General features: G+C 44.4%; 2 protein-coding genes across 12 annotated transcripts; one reads left to right on the plus strand and one right to left on the minus strand.

Annotated features, from left to right (window-relative positions):
• Nucleotides 1-185: 185 nt before the first annotated feature.
• Nucleotides 186-21,274, plus strand: LOC121589043 (blood vessel epicardial substance). 11 transcript variants are annotated; one of them, XR_006004260.1, is made up of 9 exons: nucleotides 193-365; nucleotides 2,574-3,931; nucleotides 12,779-12,936; nucleotides 13,195-13,297; nucleotides 13,525-13,674; nucleotides 14,468-14,615; nucleotides 15,405-15,524; nucleotides 15,638-15,733; nucleotides 15,799-15,883. XR_006004260.1 is itself a non-coding variant. In XM_041907649.1 (8 exons), the coding sequence occupies exons 2-8, from the start codon at nucleotides 3,275-3,277 to the stop codon at nucleotides 19,233-19,235; spliced, it is 1,317 nt and encodes a 438-aa protein (XP_041763583.1). In that variant the 5' UTR covers nucleotides 192-365; nucleotides 2,574-3,274; the 3' UTR covers nucleotides 19,236-21,274. The 11 variants fall into 11 exon arrangements, 9 of the variants coding, with proteins under 9 accessions (XP_041763573.1, XP_041763583.1, XP_041763593.1 ...); XM_041907649.1 differs by lacking the exons at nucleotides 15,405-15,524; nucleotides 15,638-15,733; nucleotides 15,799-15,883 and adding exons at nucleotides 17,061-17,093; nucleotides 19,168-21,274 and having other exon boundaries at nucleotides 192-365; XM_041907659.1 differs by lacking the exons at nucleotides 15,405-15,524; nucleotides 15,638-15,733; nucleotides 15,799-15,883 and adding exons at nucleotides 17,061-17,093; nucleotides 19,171-21,274 and having other exon boundaries at nucleotides 192-365.
• LOC121589081 (transmembrane protein 205) lies at nucleotides 5,015-7,805 on the minus strand. Its single transcript, XM_041907710.1, has 3 exons — nucleotides 6,904-7,805; nucleotides 6,578-6,816; nucleotides 5,015-6,466 (listed from the first exon to the last, which is right to left on the minus strand). The coding sequence occupies exons 1-3, from the start codon at nucleotides 7,161-7,163 to the stop codon at nucleotides 5,979-5,981; spliced, it is 987 nt and encodes a 328-aa protein (XP_041763644.1). The 5' UTR covers nucleotides 7,164-7,805; the 3' UTR covers nucleotides 5,015-5,978.
• Nucleotides 21,275-23,086: the final 1,812 nt, after the last annotated feature.

A 23,086-nucleotide genomic window follows, 5' to 3' on the forward strand; every position in this document is an offset into this window, starting at 1 on the left:
CTCAATAAAAATAAACAGACAAAAAGTTTAATGAAGCGTTGGAAGTGGTTTGGAGAGGTGGGAGCTCGTTTCAAAGAGCTCACTTCGAAACGAGCACTGTAGGTAAGTAGAGGAGAGTAAAGAAAAGGAGCGAGATGCAGCGATGTTGGAACGTCAAAAACCCTCGCCATGTTGTACGGGAACTGTCAAACGGGCGAGATTGTTTACCAAAAAATGTTGTACCAGGGGCAGGAGCGACCGAACGTTCAGTGAGGAAAATAATATGCGAATGGGCGATCGGCGAGGTAGGCTGTAGTGTACATAACATCTCGATGCGAGGAAGCACGGAATCTAAGCACGACTGATCTCTCGATTCCGACGCAAAGGTACGAGGATTTCGAAGAGTACGTTCAGCGCAAGTTGAGTTGAGCCGGATGCCGACTCAAGACACGGGCAGAGAAAGCAGTGGAATCGTAGCGTTTTCCCGTGGCTGGTGTGATGGCAGAGGGTTCCGCTCCGTGTGAAGAGCAGTGAGATTATAAGTGCCGTAGTGTAGAAACACTATCATACCACTTGAAGAAAAAGCTATGAACCTGCAATAAAATGGTGTCCAAGTGCTACAGCAGCCGCAAATAGATGCAGAAGTTTGTGTTTCAGATAGCTCACCATTTCAACACGCCAATTATCACTGCTTTTCGGTGTACGTAGTGTGCTTGCCGTGATAGTATATGCATGTGTATGTTTATATATATGTACATGTGTGTGTAGATGCGCGTGTTAAAATTATAATGGAAGGCGTAGCGGTTGCACTGCAACACCCAATAAAACACAGAAGAACTGCAAAAGAGGTTTTAAAAACATCGACAATCTAAGGAGTGAGCGTGTGTGTGTGTGTGTGTGTGTGTGTGTGTGTGTGTGTGTGTGTGTGTGTGTGTGTGTGTGTGTGTGTGTGAGGGAGCGGGGGGGGGGGGGGGTATGTGCAAGAGCGCGCGTGTTGTGTGTCTTTTTCGCTTGTTTTTGGCTCTATTTTTGCCTACGGATTAGTCAGTCAAACCCTGTTCCACACGCTTGTTCGCAAAGTAAACGTTGTCAGCCCGGAGTTTGCAGTTTGCCCGATGCATCATCATCAATCAAGTACCCCATCAACCGGCGCACACACACACAACCCACTCGACAAACGCCATTAGGCAAGAATTGTATCGGCACGGCAAGAAGGAGGCCCTCCTATGCTCCGTGCACTATCAGCTCCTGTGGCTATTGGAACAGTAATGGTCTGCTCCGAAAGATGGAGAGTGAGAGATCGAGCACAGAACGAAAGGCGCGTTGGCAGTGACAGGGGATCGGATTTCCTTCTTCCTTTCCAGGCAAACGCTGGTACACCAGCAGCTGACGGAACGTTCTATCTTACTTCCTGCTAGAGGAGCGCTTTGCTGCGCTACTAGTCCGGGAGGTCTGTGGTGGAAAGGCAAAACATCGCTTACAACTGCACTATCTTCGCCGTTTGGCCTCTCGGCACGAACCGCACGATAGCCTCCCGACACAAATATCGATATCTGTGTGCTGTCGATGTTTTGCTTCTTCATCTTCTTCTTCTCCTCCTTTTTCTCTCTGTGGCTCGGCAAAAGCACTCCGCCAAGACCTTGAAGGAACACACCAATAAGCGTTTTGCTGTCGGGAGGGATGCAAATTGGTAGTAAACAACAACGATTGCTATTTTCCACGGCATGGTCAGCCTGTTTGTTTCTGTAGCAGTAATACGATTACGATACGATGCAATTTGTAACAGTGTACCGGGAAACTAATTTTACTAACAAGAGGAGCAAAAGCTTTTTTTTGTGTTTTGCGCACAGCCGGCTAGCTGTGATAAACTTATCGGCCTAGCTTTCGGACGGTGGAAATGAAGTTCGATAGCGCTAACCTCTTCCTTAATCTACCATCTGGTTTTATCCATTTTAGATAACATTTATATCAAGATGCCTTGCTTGACGGCGAACACCTTGTGTTGCCCATTTACGGTGCGTAAAATGGTCTGGCCCGATCTTCTTGAGACACTTGCGCCAAAACGCAGCAAACAGTCGATATGCGGGCACGTGGGCGCGCCGAAGCTCATTTCCATCCTCTAACCTTTTACAGTGCGCTAGGTTGTACATAGGCAGGAACATAAAAAAAGAATGGAAAGAGAGATAGAGAAAGAGAAAAAGAGAGAAAGAGAGAGAGAGAGAGTGAGAGAGAGAGAGAGAGAGAGAGAGTCAGAGGGACGTGGGTGTACTTAAAGTTGGCCCTGGTTTATGATCGACTTGGTCGTCGGGCGTCCGGAGCACTGGCTAAGTAGGTGTGCCATGTCAGGGTTGGGAAGAGATTTGCATAAAAACAAGTGGTAATTTACTTGCTGGTAGTGGATTAGAAGACAACGGAACAGACGGTAGAATGGTTTAGGAAGCGTTCCGTTTTCGTTCCACGCTCGAATAAAGGCCTCACCACAATTTGTGCCGTAAAGCTTAGTATAAAAATTACAATACGCTTATCATACGAACATAAATCCTCTCTCCCCAACGCATTCACAACTTGGTAACAGTATCATCATTCTCTTTTAGGCTTCAAATGTGGCGCCCTTCGTTTGCGAAGACTGCGAGACTGTACCCGGCGAGACTGTATGGAATGAGCAACGAATATACACACTGAATGCAAACAGCACCATGTTAAAGCCGCTCCCCCGATCAGCCGTTTGAGCGATACAATCATCGATACAAAAAGAGCAAAGCCACCTGCCCTCCCCCTCGCAGCAAAGTAGGCAGCAAAACATCCGGTTTAAATGCCGCACTTCGAACGCACCCACTAACTGCCGGTGCATCAAACCAGAAGGTTCAAGCGTGTAGTAACGCGAAGAAAACGCTTCCTTTCGCATTCGTTCGTACGCGGCGTGACCGCAGTGGGGCCTGGAGGCACGCTGTGCCCCGCCGTGTCTATTGGGCCCGCAACCCCTCTCCGCACTGGTGCCAATGTGTTTCCGGTCTGCACATAAGGTGTGATACGGCTTGCCCTGGTTTTGCCGACCTTTGGAAGGATTCTTTCACGTGCTAGTTTGCGCAACAAACCGACATCAGTAATCATCAGCGGCACCGGCCACTGCGGTCCGGTGTGCTTTGACGCCAAGCTGGATCTTTTGCGCTGGCTAGCGTGCTTGGTGGGCGCACTCGCGCTCGTGCTGGTCGAGGCGGTCGCACTGCAGCACCAGCTCGACGCGTCCGACTCTGGGCCAGGCGGACCGGCGCTAGAGGATGGGCCGGGCAGTCGGATGGGAACGGGTGGCAGCGGCCATGCCGGCGGGCACCATCACCACCGACAGCCGGCTGAACCCGTCGGCGTTGAAGAAAACGACCAGGAGGAAACGATCGTGGTGCCGCAGGTTTCGCGCAGCATCAGCGCCAGCCACGGGCGGCCGTACGAGCGAGCGAACGGTGGAAGCGGTGGGCTCGGTACCCAGGGCCGCAATGGCCACAATGGCAGTAGCAGCAATGGTAGCACCGGCAGCAACGGCAGCAACGGCAACAGTGGTAGTAGCAATGGCGAATCCACCTCCTACCGTGCGACGAAGAAAGCGCCCCAGGAAGGGAACGGTGTCCATCACGACAACGAGCACACAATCCGGATGCTGATCGACTGGAATTGGCCAAAGTGCTTCAGCTTCGAGCCGAAGGAGCATCTGTACTATCACATCGGGCATGCGCTGTTTTTGGTGGCCTTCCTCGCACCGAACATACCGTGCGGGTTCCTGTGGTTGCGCTGTGCGGCCATCGCCGGCTGCATACTGATGGTGCTGTGGGGCTGGTTCGTAGCCTGCAGCCTGGACGCGGTCGTCTGGTTCAGCCTGTTTCTGCTGGTGAACGCTTTCTACGTGGTGGTGCTGCTCTGTAAGCTGCGCCCGGTCAAGTTCGAGAAGGAGATTGAATCGGTAAGTGGAACGTAAGGCTGGTCCCCTGTTTAGTGCTAGTGCAAGGCGAGCTTATACTTGGCGCAAGGTGCAGCGCAAAAGAGAGCACCAACATCTATGTGGAAATGCAAACAAGAAGCCATATAGATGGGAAAGTGCCACATGCTGGTCGTGAGCTGTACTTTACCGACCAGCAATAAAAGATATAAGGGCATATACGCATCAGAAAAAATGACAATGTCTTCATAATACTAATAATTAAAAGATATTTGTAGGGTACTGTTTGTTGGTCACCAACGACCATTACACAAATCTCACTTGCTTCAGTGTTACTCTTTCTTAATGGAGATAGGCTTAATGTAATGGGAATTGGACTGTATAGCACCCTTGTTTGACAAATCCAATAGGAAGGCCATATAGTCCATTTTCCGTCATATGAAGTTCACTTCGCATAAGAAAGAGTCAAGGAAGCGTCCCAAAACTATGAGAACCCCTGGAAAACTATTTATAACTTTCCTTTTTGGATTGTGTCTAGGAGCAGTTTGGTTTACCGCTGTTAGACATTTACTGATAGACTTTTTTAACAAACGTTCGTTGTTTTCATCACATTAGTTTGATGGAAAATTTGTTTTGTGGTAAATATTCTTCAGCACAAAAAAGGGTTTAAAACATTTCAATTAATTAGTTAGCATCAAATCTAAAACACACTAGCACACCACATATGTAGTTACATGAAATTCCAAGTAGCATCAATTCGGTGGGGAAACTTGCCTTCATGACATGGAAACAGAGAAACAAATGACATTCCTCGTTGTTCGAGATTTTACTAGATAGAGAGATAGATATTTCTGTGATATTTCTGTAGATAGCTAGGATTTAGATTTGCAGGGTTTTCCACAAACTCGTAATAAGGGGTACTCGTTTTGCGAGGCTCGACTGTAAATGTCACGTGAATGGGTCAAATTATCATGTAGGAGAATGGTTGTAGAAATGTATATCCATATCCATATATATATATATATATATATATATATATATATATATATATATATATATATATATATATATATATATATATATATAGCCATTTCCACTGCGGTCGGAACGAAACAACAACCTTTCTACCTACCGTTTCGTTAGAAAATGCGGAAGTAACGGAACGTAAACGTTAACGTAAACATAAATTAGAAATGGTGGAGCTGTCTGGAGCAGCTGTCGTCTTATTTTTACGATTTATTATGACAATTATCGTTTTATCACGTCCACGAGCGGGGGACTAACAACATTTCCCCTACTTAATTATCGGTTGGTTACTGCCTCTCTTAAAATATAAAATTAACTACAATAAACACCTAGCAGATGGTGAGCTTACAAAACATAAAAGGAACTTGGTGCTTTACGAAGCAACAGTCTCGCTAATTCCGGGGCCACCCGTTACTGAGCACACGGACACTATGACCGCGTCCCTAGCGCCCGAGTGTGCGTTTTTTGTATTAAAATTTCCTCTCTACACTTACGATGATTTACCGACGCTCTATTTAACTGTATCGCTCGGTTACCCCCCCCCCCTCCCTTCCCCGCCCAAATTCAAATCCCGCTGAGAAACGTCGTTGTTTCGACCGTATATTTTCCGTATGGCACTGTATGGGTTTTGCCGCTGTTGCTGAGCGAGCTGATCACAGTTTCGGCACCGTCGTCGTGCGCTTCGCGAAACAATACTGTTTGTTACTTTCTGTGTGTGTGCCTTTTGCATAATGGCGGAAGTGTTTCCGCAAAGGGCTGGCTGGGTTTGAAGCAGGCAGACAGCGCACAGCCGCCTGTCACTGATGCGATTGCTAAACCTACAGGTTGCCCTCTCCGTGCGCAACCGCGTCCTAGTCTGAGATTAAATTTTCGCAGAGTGGAGATCAATGGTAGCGAGGGTGGGAGATGATGGAGAGGGTCTCATTGGTGCTTGTGCATCCATGGGGGAGAAATAAATATTCTTACAACACTAGCAGAAGGGGAATAATCATATGGTTGATTGTTGGTTCACACACACATACACACACGCACACGTTGGCGTGCCTCAAACGGTCACACGTGTTGCGAGGTAGAGCAAATGCACGCACGTGCACGTCAGCGACACCATGTTGAGGATGGCGGTGGCCATGTGTATCTGGCGAAACTTCTTGTGCGTCGCTTTGTAGTGACGGGAGCGCTCCAGGTAGCCGTTGCCCGCCCCGTCGAACTGACCCACCTCCTGCCCGATGCTGGCGCCCGCCTCGATGCGATGCTTCTCGTGCATCAGGCGCAGCATCGGCGGGGCTAGGTACAGTCGTACGAACAGCTCGAGCGAGGCGGTCACTGCCAGCGCCATAATCTGCAGCAGATCGACCGGATCCCAGTGTGCCAAGTGGCGGTCGGCCAGTTCTGGCTGGGTGCTGCGTCGCAGCTCGACGAAGCTGACCAGGCTAATCGTGCTCAGGCCGGTGCCGAGTGTAAAGTACTTCGGAAACAATACCTCCTGGATCAGGCCGAACGTGTGGCGCGGTAGGGAAAAGTACAGTGCTAGCCCTGTGGTTGCGAGAAAGAGAGAAATAGAGAGAACGGAACTGGGTTATTTAAGAACAGGTGAAAATAACTATGATGTAACTGATGATGGTAGCTGATGATGCTGAAACCTACCTGACACGAATGTCATCCATATTTGCGCACCAAAGTGGATGGTAAAGGACCCGAGGTAGGCAATCTGGGTCAAAGGATGGCTGCGGCCACTGTCTCCAGCATCCGGTCGACTGCGCTCACACTTTTCGCCGCCGGTCGCACTCTGCCCGCTGATCAGGTTGGGCCAGAGGGCAACTAGCACCATCGACACCACGATCGCCGATATTGCGTGACTCGGTTGCGTCGTGCCTGTTAGTATCCTAACCATCGAACGGAAACGAAAATACTTGCTATAGCGGGCTAGCTTTGAAACCTTTCTGGATGGCTTTCAGGAAGGATGTGCTTACTTGTATAGTGGGCTGCGCTGCAGGCGGTGCGTTTGATCGCGAAGACGCTGCAGCAGGGAGCGCGTTGCTCGCGTGGCCGCCCCGAGCACGTCCTGGTGCAGCTGCTCGCTTGATGGTTGCGGGTCCGGATGGCTGCCGGCAGCCGGGGCACGCACCTGCTCCAGCTTCGCGTCGGCCAGCAGCGCGACACCCGTGCGAATGTCCGACGTTGCCTGCTGCAGCAGCGGACTCGTGTCTACCAGGCGCTGAAGGCAACACATTTTACCAGCACACTGTTTGAGCTTTTGGCTTTTGATGGAACAAATTTGACTAGCTTTGCGCCCCCCAAAAACGCTCAGGATATTCGACTGCAGTTTCACCTGAGCGTAGGGATATCAATGGCACACACACACAAACGCGCACATACACTAACTTTCACACACCGCGTCGCTGTCGCTAGGGCGCTGTTGACTTTTCGAGCAGCTACACTGCTACTGCTACTGCTGCTGCTGCTGCTGCTGCTAGCTGACTGTAATGCAAACAGTGTAATGGCATGACTGTGTTCGCACGCCGATCGTATATATAAGACTTTATTTTCGTGTGCACCTCCGCGCGTAACACCCTCCAAGAGATGCGCCCTACATCCCCAGTGTGTGTGGCCCGTTCGACCCATTGCCGAGCTGTTTCCACGCGTTTCGCTGCCACACACACACGCGCGAACGATACGGGAAGAACATGCGATTGTGCACCCCTAGAGCGAGTTGGCGCGCGCGCGACCATGCGTTTGCGAATACACGCGCAAACTCTTGCGCGAACGCGCTGTAATCGGGAGAGATATGCCCTTCCCTGCGGCCGCGCGTGTGTGTGTATGTGTGTGTGTGTGGAGTTGGGTCAATTGAGTTGGATTTGCTTGTGGTGCTGGTCATATGAAGGGTTGCGTGGGGGTTGTATTGGTGGTCGGGGGATTAAACTCCCCTTATCCTGTGTGTGTCTGTACAGCATACACACACACACACACACACACTGAGGAGGAATGATCGTCGTCATCAAAGTGGTTCCCGTTGCAGTTTTTTTAGGTAGAGAGAGAGAGAGAGGGTTGGTTGGGGAGGGGTAGGGGAAAGGGAGGAAGAACATTTCGTAGCCGACGGTCATGCGGCGTCGTAAATAATGCGGCGTGAGCTGTCACAAACGCGGGCGACAGCCCACGAAGGGCCGGGCTGCAAGGAGAGAGCAGCTCAAGTCACGAGATAATCGCGTTGCGTTTCGTCATGCCCGCGATGGCCAGGGCGGAAGATTTTGGCCGGGGGAGAGAAGCAGGTTGAAGGTTCAAGACCGCGCGCGTTCACTCGCTCGCTGGTTTTTTTATATACAAAAATACGTCCATAAATGGTAACGGGTTTTCGGGACTGCCGGGGGTATATCTTTTTTGTTGTTGTTAGATGACGTCGTTGTTTTTCGGCCAAATCAGCCAATCATTGATCGGCGGGTGTTGGCGCACAGTCCTGTCCGTCGGTATCGGGTATGGGAAGTAGGTGCGCACCACGTCACGGCCGCCCGGCGCTTAAATCCCGCACTTTGGAGCCATTGCCGCGGGATATTGGACACATTCTCTCCACTTCAACCCACACGAGTGGATGTGCTGATGCTCGAAAAGCTTGATTTTTAGCCGGATAGCGCAAAGGAGCAGCTAGGAGCGGTCGCTCAGCGGCCTCCATTATCTAAAGCTTTTCCTCTGCTTTGCGAGCCATCAAAAGTAGTTACACAGCTCGCGTGTGATGCGCCTGAAGATGTGGGATTTTCCAATGTCACCTTTAGCAGGGAAAACCAACAGACCCCAACCTCTTTGTCAGTGCTGGCATGTTTCATGCTATCCTCGCAATGTCATTCTGTGGTAGCATGTTATACAACTTGTTTGTTCTTCCTTTTTTTCTGTTGCTGGAAAGTACATGCGCGCTCTTAAAAAGAAACCCCCGTTGGATGCCCATGCGTAAGGGATGCGTGGAACCAACTCCCGTCTCCATCTCCTTTTCCCCCTAACCCCCCCCCCCCACCCCATCATGCCTAAGATACGATAAGTTTGAGCGCGCGAGCGAAAACGGCTCAATTTTGCGTATGATTGGACCCGTCATGCTATAAATATATAGCGCGAAAGCCAGCAAGCCCCCCCGCGCAGCAAAAAGGTGTCTACGTGACTAACCGCAAGTATGCACTTTGCGCATTGCGAATTGTTTGTATGTGTGAGTGTGCGTGCGTATGCGAGGCCTGTCTCGTATGAGGCGATTCGCGAAACATGCACGTGGGGGACGCGGTTCGGTGTGTGCGTGCGCAGGAAGGAAGCGCACATTTGCGTGCGTGCGCCCACTCCACTGAAACTGTGCTGCATTGGTGTGCATTGATATGCATTTGCATGCCTAATTTATGCTTTCGCTGGCCTTCCCTTCCTTCACTCGAGTAATATTCGAGATCTCCCATACATAGGGATGGTTTGGTTTTTGTGGCTTAATCCTTTTCAACCCATCTCCCCCCCCCCTCCCCCTCTTCACGCCCTAAAAACGGACCCGTTATTCTGGGAATCGATGCTCCCCCCAAAATGTATCTGTGTCTGTTGGAGACGGGAGGCTTCTTCTTGCCGTTTTCGGTTTCCCATTTGGGGGGATCTCTGATAAGATCTGCTGGCGCAGCTGACACGTTATCTCCAGACGCCTTTCGGCTGGACACACCTGTCAGTAGCGTGTGGGATTGATGTACTACGTGCCGCCGATTGTGCCATTTTCGCCATAGAGGGGATGGGGGTTCATAGAATTCTAACCCAGCATTTCGCATGCAGCAACGCAAACAAAAAAAGGGCAGCTAGCAACAGAAAGGCCAAGAACGGTTTCATACACAGCGAGATGGACGCGTTACATCCAGCACATTTCCCTTCATCCGCACACCGCGGACACATTGGAATCGAGGCCGTCATACTGGCGACCTCCCCACCCCCTTCCTTGTCTTCTACGTATATGTTTTATGTTAGTACATTGGTGTACGTATATGTGTGTGTGGACAGTGTTTGCACAAACAAATACGCACTAGGTGCGATTGGTGCCGTAGGTCGGGTGGCAAATTATATTGCTAGGTCATTGGTTTTACAACCCGCAAGAGTGTTATGATACGTTTGCCTCGTCTTCTTATACACAATCCCTCTGAATCCCTCAACACCCGCTTCGATTGCACGTGATGGTCCATGACGTCCGTTGTTGCCACCGTGTTTCTCTTTCTCTCTCTCTCTCTCTCTCTCTCTCTCTCTCTGTCTTTCTCTCTCTCTCTCTCTCTCTCTCTCTCTCTCTCTCTCTCTCTCTCTCCTCTCTCTGTCTCTAGTGTACCGTGTTGCCGGGTAATGGTCATCATACATCGAGAGACGCTGGGATCAGCAGCATATGTTAGGATCGGGCTGTTGCTTTTTGTTTCTTTCGGCCACGGAAACAATTTTGCAACTACTCTACTACGGATGGCTTTGTTAAACCACTACTGGCCCTTTTTTCGCGCGCTTGGTTTTTTGTGTGAGTGTTTGATAAAATATATGGGGATGTAACAAGCCCATTCGCTGCGAAAGTAGTCAACTACCACAACCATCTACAAGCATAGCGGACATACAGATCATGGTGTTTCGGGCGCCAATCGAAGTCCGTAAGAGCAGCAATAGCCGAGAACAACAAAGTATCCTGATTGGAACGAACCCACAAGAGCAGCACAAATCCAAACTTCAATTTTTTCGATTTTTTGACGATCAAAACGACGTATATAACACGAGGAAACTACCAGAAAGCACCCAAAAACAGTATTTAAATTCATTATTTCCTTCGTTTTTTAGATTGTTTATATTTAATACTGCAAGACTGTATCGATACCTTCTGCTCGTGTTGCAAGCGCAATGGCCTGACTATTTACATCAAGAAATGCTTCTGCTTGTACTTATGTCGATGCAGGAGCCCAATTACTGGTATGATAGATTGCACTGCAGTTAATATCTGCAGATAAAATTATGCCAAAGTCGTTCTTCTAGACTCAAGTTTGAATTTTAAACAGCGAATCGATAACGTTGTAGAGGCAATCAATTACCTTAGTTTACATTAAGGCTGTCTACAAACTTATCGTTCGTTTGGTTCTGGAATATTCGTGCGTACTCTTGAGCCCGACTACTGCTTCTTCAATTGCTCGACTTGAGGCGATTCAACAAAAGCTCACGCGGTATGCCCTAGGCCTACTTCCCTGGCAGGATCGTAATAATCTTTCTCCGTATGCTGCGCGGTGCCGTCTTCTAGGCCTTGAGCCTCTTTCGGCTAGAAGACGAAATGCACAGTGCTCTTTTATCGCTAGTCTGCTAAATGGTTCTATCGACACATCGCCTTCGTTGCATCGCATCGATATCTACGCACCATCCCGACCATTTAGGTCTAGAGAGACTCCACGGGTCGTTTAGCCTCGCTCCAGCGCTGGTCGGTCTGACCCTATGTTCCGCATGTCGGCTGTATTCAACACTGTTTCGGATTGCTTTGACTTTAACATTTCAACCCAGTGCTTCAAATAACGTGTTCGGCTTCTGCTGTGGCCTCAGTGAGCTGTGATAAAAAGCTTGATTTAAAAGAGCTGCTATGTAATTTGTTGTACTGTTTCCCATCCTAATTAGGCTATATGGTCCGCTGAAGATAAACTAATAAAATAATAATACCCCCATGCAACCAATGGCTCCCAGGGAAAGCCTATGGCTATCATACATATAATATCCATCGAAAGTATAAATAAACGTGCTTGATCCCCAGAGAAACATAAAAACACATGCTCTGGCACTTAAAGTTTTAATCGTTTATGTGCACAAATGTATTTGTGGATGTTTACGTTCAACTGTGATCATCAACGAAAACTGCTTCAACATGATACCGATGCTGTCGTCCCAAAATCATCAATTTGAATAGTTTTTGTACACATTATAAACTAAATCAATCCTAATGTAAAGTTCCGATGAAGCTTGAGAAATCACTAATATTAACTAACATGTTTTGGGTAGTCCTGTCCAATGTCCAATGTTTCACAGTTAGCATCTTGCATGAAACATCCACAGGTTGCTTGAAATATTCCGCTAACCAGTTAAAACATCCCATTTAGTGATTGAACACCTCGATTATATAGTTCAAAACTCTATATGTTGGTTTTAACGCAATGTAAATATAAGGAAATTTAATCCATTGTACTGTTGTAGATGTTGTACAACTGATACTTTGAGATCAATTTACAGTTGGCGAATCTCCTTCACATCATGCTCTCACCGAACGTAATTCAAGGTTCAGGAATAATCGCAGGCTGTAAATGTCAACCATTGTCGTTTTATGGTCCCTGTGTATACTTCATAGCCAATGCGAATTGGATTTGATTTTATTCATTCAGCAATAACACGATAAATGCACCGTATGGTATCAAGTGTAATATTGCTCTTGCAACTTGAGTGTTCTCTGCGATAGTCGAGGCCATGGTAACAGCCGATGTTCAAAGTGGGTAGTAAGTTTAAGTTAGGCAGTACAATTTTACTATTTAAAAAAATGTTTCTTTTAGGGATGAGTGCACGTTTTGAGCTGTAACTTGTTTGCGATTTGTTGACTTATTGTTTTGAAATTTTAACTACGTAATCTAGAGTTTGGAGAATATACAACATAAATGTTCACTCCCAACATATGTTAAAATGGTTTTAGATTGTATTTGAAGCGTCTATGCGCTCGACAGTAATATGGAGCTCCGTTTAGGCTAAGTTGTTTTGATTTTTTTGCTCGAAAATACGCTGCGATTCATTATATCAATTGTCATTCTTCAGGCCCACGCTAATGCAACGTTTCCACTATTTATAATTTTCCCTTTCTTCCAGGTGTACGTTGCCTTGTTTAAGCCGCTGCGCGTGTCGCGCCACCAGTTCAAGAAGGTGCTGAACTGCATGAAGATTGTACGACCGCTGAAGTACCAGGAAATTTACGTGCAGGAAAAAATAACCAAAGTCGACAGTTTGTCTCTAGTGCTGTCGGGAAAGTAAGTACGCGTCTAACGGATCGCGCCTTGTGCTCTTTCACTCTAATGCGTGTGCACGTGCGCGACGCCTGTGCCTGGGCCTGAGCGACGAGCGGCGGAGGGGGGGGGGGACTTTCTGACACACCGACGTCAGAACGTCACCCGGACTTGCGCAAAGGTCCGGGCCCTCCATCACCGCCTCCAGGAACACGCTACCGCCGTTCGTTTATGCACTGTTTTTTTAATTATGTCTCAATTTCATTCTCATCCCTCGTACAGATTAGTAGTTTCACAGAATCAAAAAGCGCTTCATATAGTATTTCCACATCAGTTTCTCGATTCACCCGAATGGTTCGGTGTTTCTACCGATGATTATTTTCAGGTATAAGCAAATTTAAAACCAAAACCAACCAAAAACCAACAAAAATAGCAATAATGCCACCTTTCTCCAATCTTCTATTACCTCTATTATTCGCACCTATCCCCCCCCCCTCTCTCTCTCTCTCTCTCTCTCTCTCTCTCTTTCTCTCTCTCTATTTTTCTCTTTCCTCCGAATGCTGTTTACACCACGGACAAACTCTCATACGTTTCCTAATGCGCTAATTTTAGGTGTCAATCATGGCGATGGAGGAGTCGCGTGTACTCATCTGGCACCGGGATAAACTGAAGCTTTCCATCATGGCGGAACCGTTCCTGCAGGCCGTGTTCGATCACATACTCGGACGGGATGTGGTGAAAAAATTAATGCAGGTCACACAGGTACATATTTAAAGCCCGGGTTAGAGCTTGAGTGAAATTGAACGTGAAGTTTTGGGGTTTTCTGCTATAGGGGGCCTTCACGATTCTAGTTAGTTTTTTGTATGGAGTTTGACAGTTTGAGGCTGAAATCATGTAAACACTCCATACAAAACCACACAAAAAACTAGCCTGCAATTTTCAGTCTAGATTATTCTAGCCACAAAGCTAGAATTAGATTCGAGTACCTGCTCGAAAACACGGGTTTGTTTACATTTATCCCAAGGTGCATTAAAGAGATCTGGTGATGGAATCCAGAATCAAAGTGCATGTAGTCCAGGTGGTCTCATAGCATGTTTTACAACCAAATTTGAATATCACTTTTTGACAGGATGGGTGAAAACTTTTGTTCAAACAAGCTTTCTGAAGGCATGACGAATACACAAAACACTCTTAAAATCTTCATTCAGAAACAGAAGCGATAAAAATCAGTCTTCTAAATTCATACACCTTGGGTATATTATACCCACTTAGATTGCTGCTCGAAAACTGATATACAATGCAAAAAGCTGACAGGCTGAAATTTCAGCCTACGAGCTTAAAACGGAAAGGCCCCCATAGTTGGAGAAACAGTTGAGGAATTGAATTTCCTTTCTTTTGGTGTACGATAAGCCATATTATGATTAATATTTAATGGAACATAGCAAAAATCCTAAATTTCACGCTCATTTTCTCTCGGGCTTAAGGGTAAGGGCACGGTGGGGGCAATTGACGCGACATCCTTCGCTAATCGGTCGCGTTTTGTTAACAACCAAAGGTCAGCGAAACGATGGCGCAAAGCAACGGCTGCATTGCGTCAGGCTATGGCGACGACTCGGAAGATAAACCGATGCTGGTGATGAAGAGCAAAGGTACCGACAATGGGGGGCACGGGCTGACGGCCTTGATAAATCGCCAGCTGCAAGGTGAGTCGTTTACGGCGTTTGACCCCTGCGTTCGATAGCCTCGAGTTTTCTTTCGGTTTTTTTACAAAGCTCCTCGCACCCCCCGTCCCATTCTATATTGCTCTGTGTACCGGCGTGGAGCTATCCCACTAACAACCCATATCGCCCCAAATCTCCCTCTCCGGGACCCCGCCCATCTATTCCCGTTTGCTTGCGTATGATTGTAGATTGTAGAAACAGGCGCAGCACTATGTTTGCGCTTGCACTAACACACACACTATGCGTGTGCAGCACTCGTGCTTGAACATCCCGCAGGTGGGATAGGGTTGCTGATCCTCCTTTGCACCCATGTTTGTAATTTATGTTTGAAATGTATGTTTTTGTGTGTGTGTGTGTGTGTGTGTGTGTGTGTGTGTGTGTGTGTGTGTGTGTGTGTGTGTGTGTGTGTGTGTGTGTGTGTGTGTGTGTGTGTGTGTGTGTGTGTGTGTATGTGTGTGTATCTCTGTAGTTATCGTTTTTGCATTCTGTTTTCTTTTGCTATGACTAATAGAAGGCGCCATGCACGATCTACTCCAACGGGTGTCTGTGTATACCTCTTAGTGTGTGTGACTGACTTGTCTGCAAGATATTGATGCACCCGTCGCTAAAAATTACGCTACATTTGATTTACCTTAAAATTGCTTATGTTTTTGGTTGTTTCGTGTTCTCCTTTTTTTGAACCACATCCTTCAATTAAATTAGCTTCTTTTTCTTTTCATCTTCCTTCCTCCCTCTCATGTATGTACGTGCGTGCGTCGATAAATGATAAAGCCTGAGACAAAAGCGCACCACAACCCGAACAGTTTTACCCTGTAGTCCGCATGCCGATGGTGGGCAGCGCGCTAAAGAATCAGCAATACTGCGTGTTGTACTTCGCTACTATATTCTCTGGTTCGTCTGTGCTGGGATATCATTGTACCCTGGTACACTTGTGCACTGTGCAAGTGCCGTAGATTGTGCCTTTCAACCTTTCTTCCTTTTCTCCCTTCTTTTCCTTAAACTAGAAACCGTGCGTAAAGTTGCTTTTTGGTGGTCGAAAGGACCAGTGGGGGTGTTGATCCCGGTGGGAGGGTTTCCCGAGGGTTTGCGGTTTTGCATTGGTACTAGTAGCTTTTGTTTTTGTTTTTTTCTTTTATTCCTCACCTCACCCCTCTCTTGATTATAGATGAGACCTTACCGCTTCTGCCGACCGTCGCCCTAAACTCTGGCAAAGCGCTGATTGAAAAGGTGTACCACGTGGTGGAGGTGGATTAGCGACCGCGCCTTCGCTTCGCCTTCGCTTCCGTCTAGCTGTTCGCCCTTTGGTTAGCTAGGGAACGGCGCGGGAACGGAGTCGTAGGAAGCGTCCGGAAGCAAAAGGCGCAGAGCGTGTGTATCTTCCGGTAAGGAGGAGCGCCGATTGCAAAGCCTGTTTGATAGTCATTTCCCGCGCTGCTTGTGGAAGCGTTACGGTAACGCCAAACTGGAGAAAGCGTCCAAATATTACGATTAGGTTCACGGAACAGCAGTGAAGCACTGACTCCCAAGAGGAAGAGACAGAGAGAGAAAAAAAAACGTCGTCCTGATAAACCCTCACACGCTCTTGTACTACTACACACCAACCACACACCACTCCCCCGCAACATCCCATTTCGTTTCCGTGGAAAGCGTGGGACATAATTGCATGCCATTTTACGCCTAGTACACGGTTCCGTGTGTTCGTACTAAGTTATGTTAATTTCTAATTTTATCTCTAACCACTACCAGTTAATGAGCGCGTTTTTGTGTTATAGGGTAATTGTGATATACACTCCGAACGACTGTTAACATATGATTTAAACAAATAGAATTAGATGCAGTAACTAGCGTAGCGGCAAAAAGAAATTAAACAAATACAAGGAGAATAATAAAGTGGATGATTAAGCTAGGATATTATTACTAGCACTACTACACATGTACAATCAGAATTATTTCTCTTTTGTTATTTTAAACTGTTCTATCTCTTTCTCTGCGCTACACACTGTTTTGACTTAGTTCTTCTTTTATCCAATGTGGTTTGTTTGCTTCCCGCTTGTTACTCGAGCATCATATGTTACTTCTTGTATTATTATTCTTTCTGCAAACATATTTTCTAGCGGTTCTGGATTCTTATCAACTCATTTTTAACGCATTCTTTATTTTTATTGAACTATCAAAGTGTTTTATTTTTTCAATTTATCTACACTTTGCCCCACTTGCCTCTCGGGGTTTTCTTTCTCTCGTTATCCTGCTATTCTGCTAAAATTATTCTTTTTCTACTACTACCATTATTCACTGTATCCTTTCTTGCGTCTACCTATTTCCACCCGTCTACTGCAACTAAAATTTATCTTATCACTCGTACTATTATTTTTTCAATTACCTCCTCTACCGTATTGTTACTACGAATGACCATGCCACACAAAAAAGCTCTCCCACGGATCTCGAAGTATTATTACTGTGGTAAGTTGTCACACAATGTCACCTCAATCTTTTCGTTTGGCTCAATTTTGCATTGTGTGTGTTTTTTTGTTTCATCTTTTACTTTCCCTTCTTTACAATGATTTTCGTTTGTGTTTCATTTTCTTTGGCTGGCTGGATTGAACCCACTGAAGGGATGGGAGGGAGGGGGGGGGGGATAGTATATGTATATAAGAAGAGATTAGATGTACGTTTTCTAATTAAATACGATAAAAATGTATGAATGGCGCTCTTAAATTAACAAAAGTTACCTTTTTTTCATTTTTCCTCTGTTGGCAAAGGGCGGGCTATCTGTGTGCTTGTGTCCGTTTGTATGTTTCCCTTCGTGCATTTGTTTTGCTTTTTTAAATGTTCTAGCAGGTGCACGTTGTGTCGGCTAGTACGTTTTATCTATCTGAGCTGTATAAAGTACGTGTATAAAGAATTATTCTTGTCAATGCACGCACACGCACACAAAAGCTGTTGGAGCATGTTTTGTGTTCCTGTTCGAATATTTAATCCCCCTTTGTCGGAGTGTCGGAACCACTGATCAGATGCGTTACAAGTTTTGGAAATAGAGATCCAAAGACAGCTTAAAAGGGCATCATTTTTGTTGGTTTGTTTGTTATAATTTATGGTCTTTTTTGTTTTGGTTTGTTTACATATGTTTTTTTTGGTAAGGTTAAGATGTACGCTGCAAATTTCGACATGATGCAATCTTCAAAATAACTGCTACCTTAGGGATGGAGGGATTTAAGTAGCGTAAAAAAGATAAAATTGATTATCGTTAAGTGATAGGAGATCGATATTAATAATATGGTATTATTGCGCGGCGATCAAACCACCGTGTGAGAGGCTGGATCTATCGATGCGAGCGGTACCATTTTCGTGAATGTGAAAGATTGGTTGTTTTTGTGCGGTAATCTGTGACGGTATGGAATGTTTCTTGGAACTAGTTTTAACTAATATGTGTTATTTAATTCCGTCATTATTAATATGTTTATGGAGTTTTTATGTATGTGAGTGTATTATTGTTTTATTTAAAGAAAAAAGACGGTAACATTGTACAACATCGAAGTGTGTGTGCTGTTGCGATACGGCTCAGAATGAGAACAAACGAAGAAACAACGAAACGAAACATGAAATGTCGTTAACACGAGAAATTAAATAAAGTAAACTCTGTAACAAATTAGTTATGTGTTTGGTTTTGCTGTGTTTTTGTTGTGTTTTTTTTCGTATTTTAATTTATTTTTACATCGTTTTATTACTCCTATCAGTTTCATATTTTAATTAATGTGTCATGTTGTTGCATTCATCGAACACATAACTTTCAACAATGTTTTAAAGCATATTTTAATGTGTACGAAGCAAAAAGGTGGGATTAAAAAATAACGTTTGAAAGATAGTTGCCGCTCTGTCGTTCTTTTTTATATTTTAAATTATCTTGTCTAACAAAATGTTGTTGCTTGCATTTATGTTTTGTTTTATGCTTTCAGTTTCTTTGAATGGTGCCATGAAAATGTTCATTATATTCCCTGTTATCTTTGTGTATCTATATCACTCTTTGTTTGAAAATATTTCATTTTAAGCACAGGTTCCTTTTTGGTGTTTTACCAATAATTTACGTGTACTCTACGTTTTTTCATGTCGATCGTTCCCAAATCCCCATTTTACCTCCTGGAGGAAAACTTTGCGGTCCTCATTCTTGGACCGGAAATTGGAAATGTAGAATTCCCAATAATTTGAATGATTTTACTCGTAGATCATCGATGGGTTCCATTACTGTATTATATATATATAGATATATATATATATATATATATATATATATATATATATATATATATATATATATTATATATATATATATTATATATATATATATATATATATATATATATATATATATATATATATATATATATATATATATATATATATATATATATATATATATATATCTTTTATAATTGGAAACGCCAAAAATGTGCAATAGTAGAACAATGCTGTTCCAAGGTTTTTGCTCGAAAGTCGGTGTAGATGACGTTACTGTCTTCCTTCTTGTGACCTCTTTTAGTAGCAACCGATCATAATGCGTGGCGGCTGGGGCGAATCGATGAAACCGATCACGAGACGGCCGTATAGAAGTTATCGGACCATCATCTTAGCGGGCTGACTTGAGTGCGGTCCGGCGATGCCGCCAACAGCAGGACAACACTTTCAAATACAACCAATTTTGTGATACTATAAATGTTATTATCTGTAAGGCGTCATGTTAGAGTATCTTCGAGAAAGGGAAAAGTTAAAAAGAAATGGAGAAAGAGACAGAGAGAGCAAGAGAGAGGTAGGCGATAAAAATGAATGATTTTATAAAAATAATAAAATCCCTGTAAGGAATTGTTCAAATACTAAATGTCTTAGGATTTGTCGCTGGAAGGCCATAGCTGTTGGGTGCTTTCATTACATTACCGTACTGTCGGTAGACGCGATCCTTGAGATGGACAACAGCAAACGAAAGATAATGAAATAGGGAGAGAGAAAGAGAGTAAGACCGAATGCTGCAGATTATAATGAAATAGTAAATGGGACATTGGCTGTTGATCGTTACTTCGCGATTCATGTCTAAAGGCAGAGTTTTCTTCTCATACATTTATTTTATTTGCCCAACATCGCCCATCTTTCCTTTCATCTATGCTTTATATGTTTATATTTTGCACAGGAAAGTAAACACAAAAATTAACAACTCTTTGTTCGTAAATTCATAGCTCGTTCAAAGCCATCTAATCAACAGAAGATGTAAAAAAACCTCCCAAACTATTACTTTAATCTCTATTACGTAAACTTAATACAATTTTAAATGACAATACTATAAACGACGCGTTCGTCTTGTGATTGTTTTCCAACATTACTTTAATTAAAAGTATATTTGAAAAATAAAAACGTATATTAGACACGTTTATACACGTTGCACTGACGCGCGGTTAGGAAACATTAAAGATAGCGAGTGATAGATGTCATTGCAGTCGGCGAAAGGAAATTAAGATCAGGATAATGCTGATAAGAAAAGCGTGCTCTAGTAGAAACTATTTTTCAATTTATGCAATCGCTTGCCTTACTAAATACTATTGAATAATACAAAAAACCAAAAATACTCCCAATAGTCTTCTGCTACTTTTAGGGGCGATAATTTTGTTACTGTCGGGTTCAGGTTCCAGTACATCCCGGATAACACATCGTTGTGTCGAGGAATGTACAGTTAATTACTTATGCAAGATGTACTGTCCAAGGAACTATGACATTGCATCGTTTCGATATGCGTTTTGCGTACTTCGATGCATAGTAGGCAGTACCAGGCCAAAAATCATGCAAATCATGTCCGGGATGCGCCTACCCCTTGAATCCGCAAAGCTGCCGCCTTCGCATTTATTATAAATCTGTCGGCGATTTAAGTGTCAGTTAAACAGGCGAAACATAGGCGAGATTAGGAAGAAAAAATGGCGGTAACACTATTACGCTTGCGACTGGACGGGCGGTCGTAGACTTAAACATCCCCGCACACTTACACCCTCATTTGCCTGCACGGTGCACACATTTGGTTTGTCGGTGGTTTGCTGGCGGCAAGTACTAGTAGTAGTTCGGTAAGCCGGGCCGTGTTTAGTGTAGCACACAGCGGACACATTTATATACGGCTGAACTGTAATGGCGTTAGTGTGTGACTTTCAATGTGCATGTTTTACTTGAATCGTTGTTGTGAAGCAAAAGCAGGTTAACGTACGGTGCGCACTGTTCTGCGGAATAGTTGTTTTAAAACAAAAAAAGAACCCCATATGGATAGATATACACTATTAATAATAGATATATATACATATAATATATTGTATTTTTCCTTAGCCAACCTTAAACAGTTTGTGTCGTGAAGCATTCTGAGTTGGTTTAACTTCCTGAAAGGATGCGCTGAAATGCACCGACACGAGGTGTACAGATAGTATACATAGGTGAGAAACGTGGACGTGCGTTGAGGCGTCGGTGCTGCAAAAAACTCATCCTAGCCTCATTAAATTTGTTAAACTCTTGTTCATTTTTACCCTCTTCTCAATCCCTTTTCCTTACTAGTGCTTATTTCTTCCTTCTAACCCTGTTGAGATATATAAAAAGAACCGATTCTATAGTTATACAAATTTAGGTGAAATACATAGCAAAAGTGAAAGTAACAGAGAGGCAAATCTATAGAAAAAGAGAAAGAAAGCAAAAACCAAACACAATACTTCAAGAACAATGTGATGTCTCCGGAATCATAGAGAACCTTCTTTCGGCATGAGCAGGACGTTATGCGGAATATTTCTCTCATTTTTCGTTTAGATAGGACAAAATAATCATCTAGCAGGGAGGTAAAGGTTTGACAATTACTGACCCGTATAGAAGCAAATAGGTGGCAAAGAAATGACAACCTGTACTGAAGCCGTACACATGACGGGAGACGAATCACAGCAAACTCCTTGCAGAGGACCTCTTTGGCAAGCGTTAGAGTTTAACGTTAGTTCTGTGTAAAGCCCGCGGTGAGATTTGGCGCCGCGGCAAATGTATGAACGGTTACTTAAATAATGAAAATAAAAAAAAAATCCTACATTTACACTAACAAACCAACACGTAAGCACACAGCAGCTAGTGGAAACCCAGGTGTATGATACAACTAAGCGATTTCAATGCCATTTGGGCTGGTCCCGGTAGGACAGTGAGCCGGCGTGGATGGAATGAGGTGTTTTACAAAGGTAAACTAAAACATAACACATGCAGAAAATAAGAAAAAAAACAAAATAGATTCGGTAACTATTGGAGTCGTTTGTGGTATCTTGTTTGTTTTGTTATTATTTTTGTTAACATCAAATGGTGATGTTTGGAGTTCCAATATGATGACATGCTGGAGTATTTTAGCAAATGAGTCGCAATACACAGTTTCAGATCAATAATATAACGCCTGTCGTCTACATTTGCTTCTTCTAGGTAGCTAGAACGAGTACGCCGCATTGGTATGGCCAGACTGCTGACCGTTTTTCAGGTTGCCTGATCCAGGGCTGCCTTTTCCAATCCTTGTGGGCTCCTAAAAACCGATAGGCCTGGGAGACGCTTAAAAAACATTAAATTTTATCCTATTACGATTTCATATCAAAGTCAGATGTTGCGCATTCCAGTATATGGTAAATATACAATTGTTAACTGTTATATTTAGATCTATGACTGCCATTCATCATGGCAAGTGTGACATCAACTATCTGGTGAATTTCAGTTGTGGAACTGCTCTCTGCCTATCGTTTAACCCGTTTGTTCAATAGACAGTGGATGATATGATTCCGAAGAGTTGCGCCCGAGAAAATGTTGCAGTAGAATAAGCACTGAACCGTGTCAAGCAGTTGAACGAAATCGATACCCAATCGGATGGCTCGCTTTCGCTGCAACAAATAAGTGAAGAGAACGAAAAATAGTCTGAAATAGAAAGAACGGAAAAGTATAGAATTAGGATATGCCTTGTATATGCAGATTGTTAAGATGCAATTAGATTAAAAGGGATGAAAGCAGCCAGCCAGATTCAAAGTCTATAAAAATGTAAATTGGTATATAAAAGTAGCTCATCGATAGCTTTAAAAATTTGGAACGTGCAGTGCTGCCATCTACATCATGCTAGTGCAACCTGCTTGCTGCCTTCTCCAAATCGAGCAGTTGGCTTGGATGGCGCGATATGATGTAGTTCATTTTGGATTCAAAAATGGTGTATCGCTATGTGCAGAAGAAGTTCGGATCATCTGGTGCAGTGTTCGGCAACTTTTTCCTACAATTATATATTTTTTTTAAATAATATCGCCTGCTGCTTAGTAAACAATTTGCTTTAATACAGTAAACATTACTTTGTGAAATACACTATTGTTTACGGTAGCATTTTGATCCGTATGGTGAAGTGGTTTTGATATCGATGCTCTACAGCAGGAGTCTCCAAACTTTTC

The sequence above is a fragment of the Anopheles merus genome, chromosome X (genome assembly GCF_017562075.2).
Source record: "Anopheles merus strain MAF chromosome X, AmerM5.1, whole genome shotgun sequence".
NCBI classification, from domain to species: domain Eukaryota; kingdom Metazoa; phylum Arthropoda; class Insecta; order Diptera; family Culicidae; genus Anopheles; species Anopheles merus.

Coding starts and splice junctions, on each gene's coding strand:
- LOC121589043 (XM_041907639.1), top strand. CDS start 3,275: ATGGGAACGGGTGGCAGCGGCCATGCCGGCGGGCACCATCACCACCGA. Junction 13,675..14,467: donor AATTAATGCAGGTCACACAG/GTACATATTTAA, acceptor TAACAACCAAAG/GTCAGCGAAACGATGGCGCA. Junction 14,616..17,060: donor GATAAATCGCCAGCTGCAAG/GTGAGTCGTTTA, acceptor CACACAAAAAAG/CTCTCCCACGGATCTCGAAG.
- LOC121589081 (XM_041907710.1), bottom strand. CDS start 7,163: ATGTGTTGCCTTCAGCGCCTGGTAGACACGAGTCCGCTGCTGCAGCAG. Junction 6,817..6,903: donor CAGCGCAGCCCACTATACAA/GTAAGCACATCC, acceptor TTCGATGGTTAG/GATACTAACAGGCACGACGC. Junction 6,467..6,577: donor ATGGATGACATTCGTGTCAG/GTAGGTTTCAGC, acceptor TCGCAACCACAG/GGCTAGCACTGTACTTTTCC.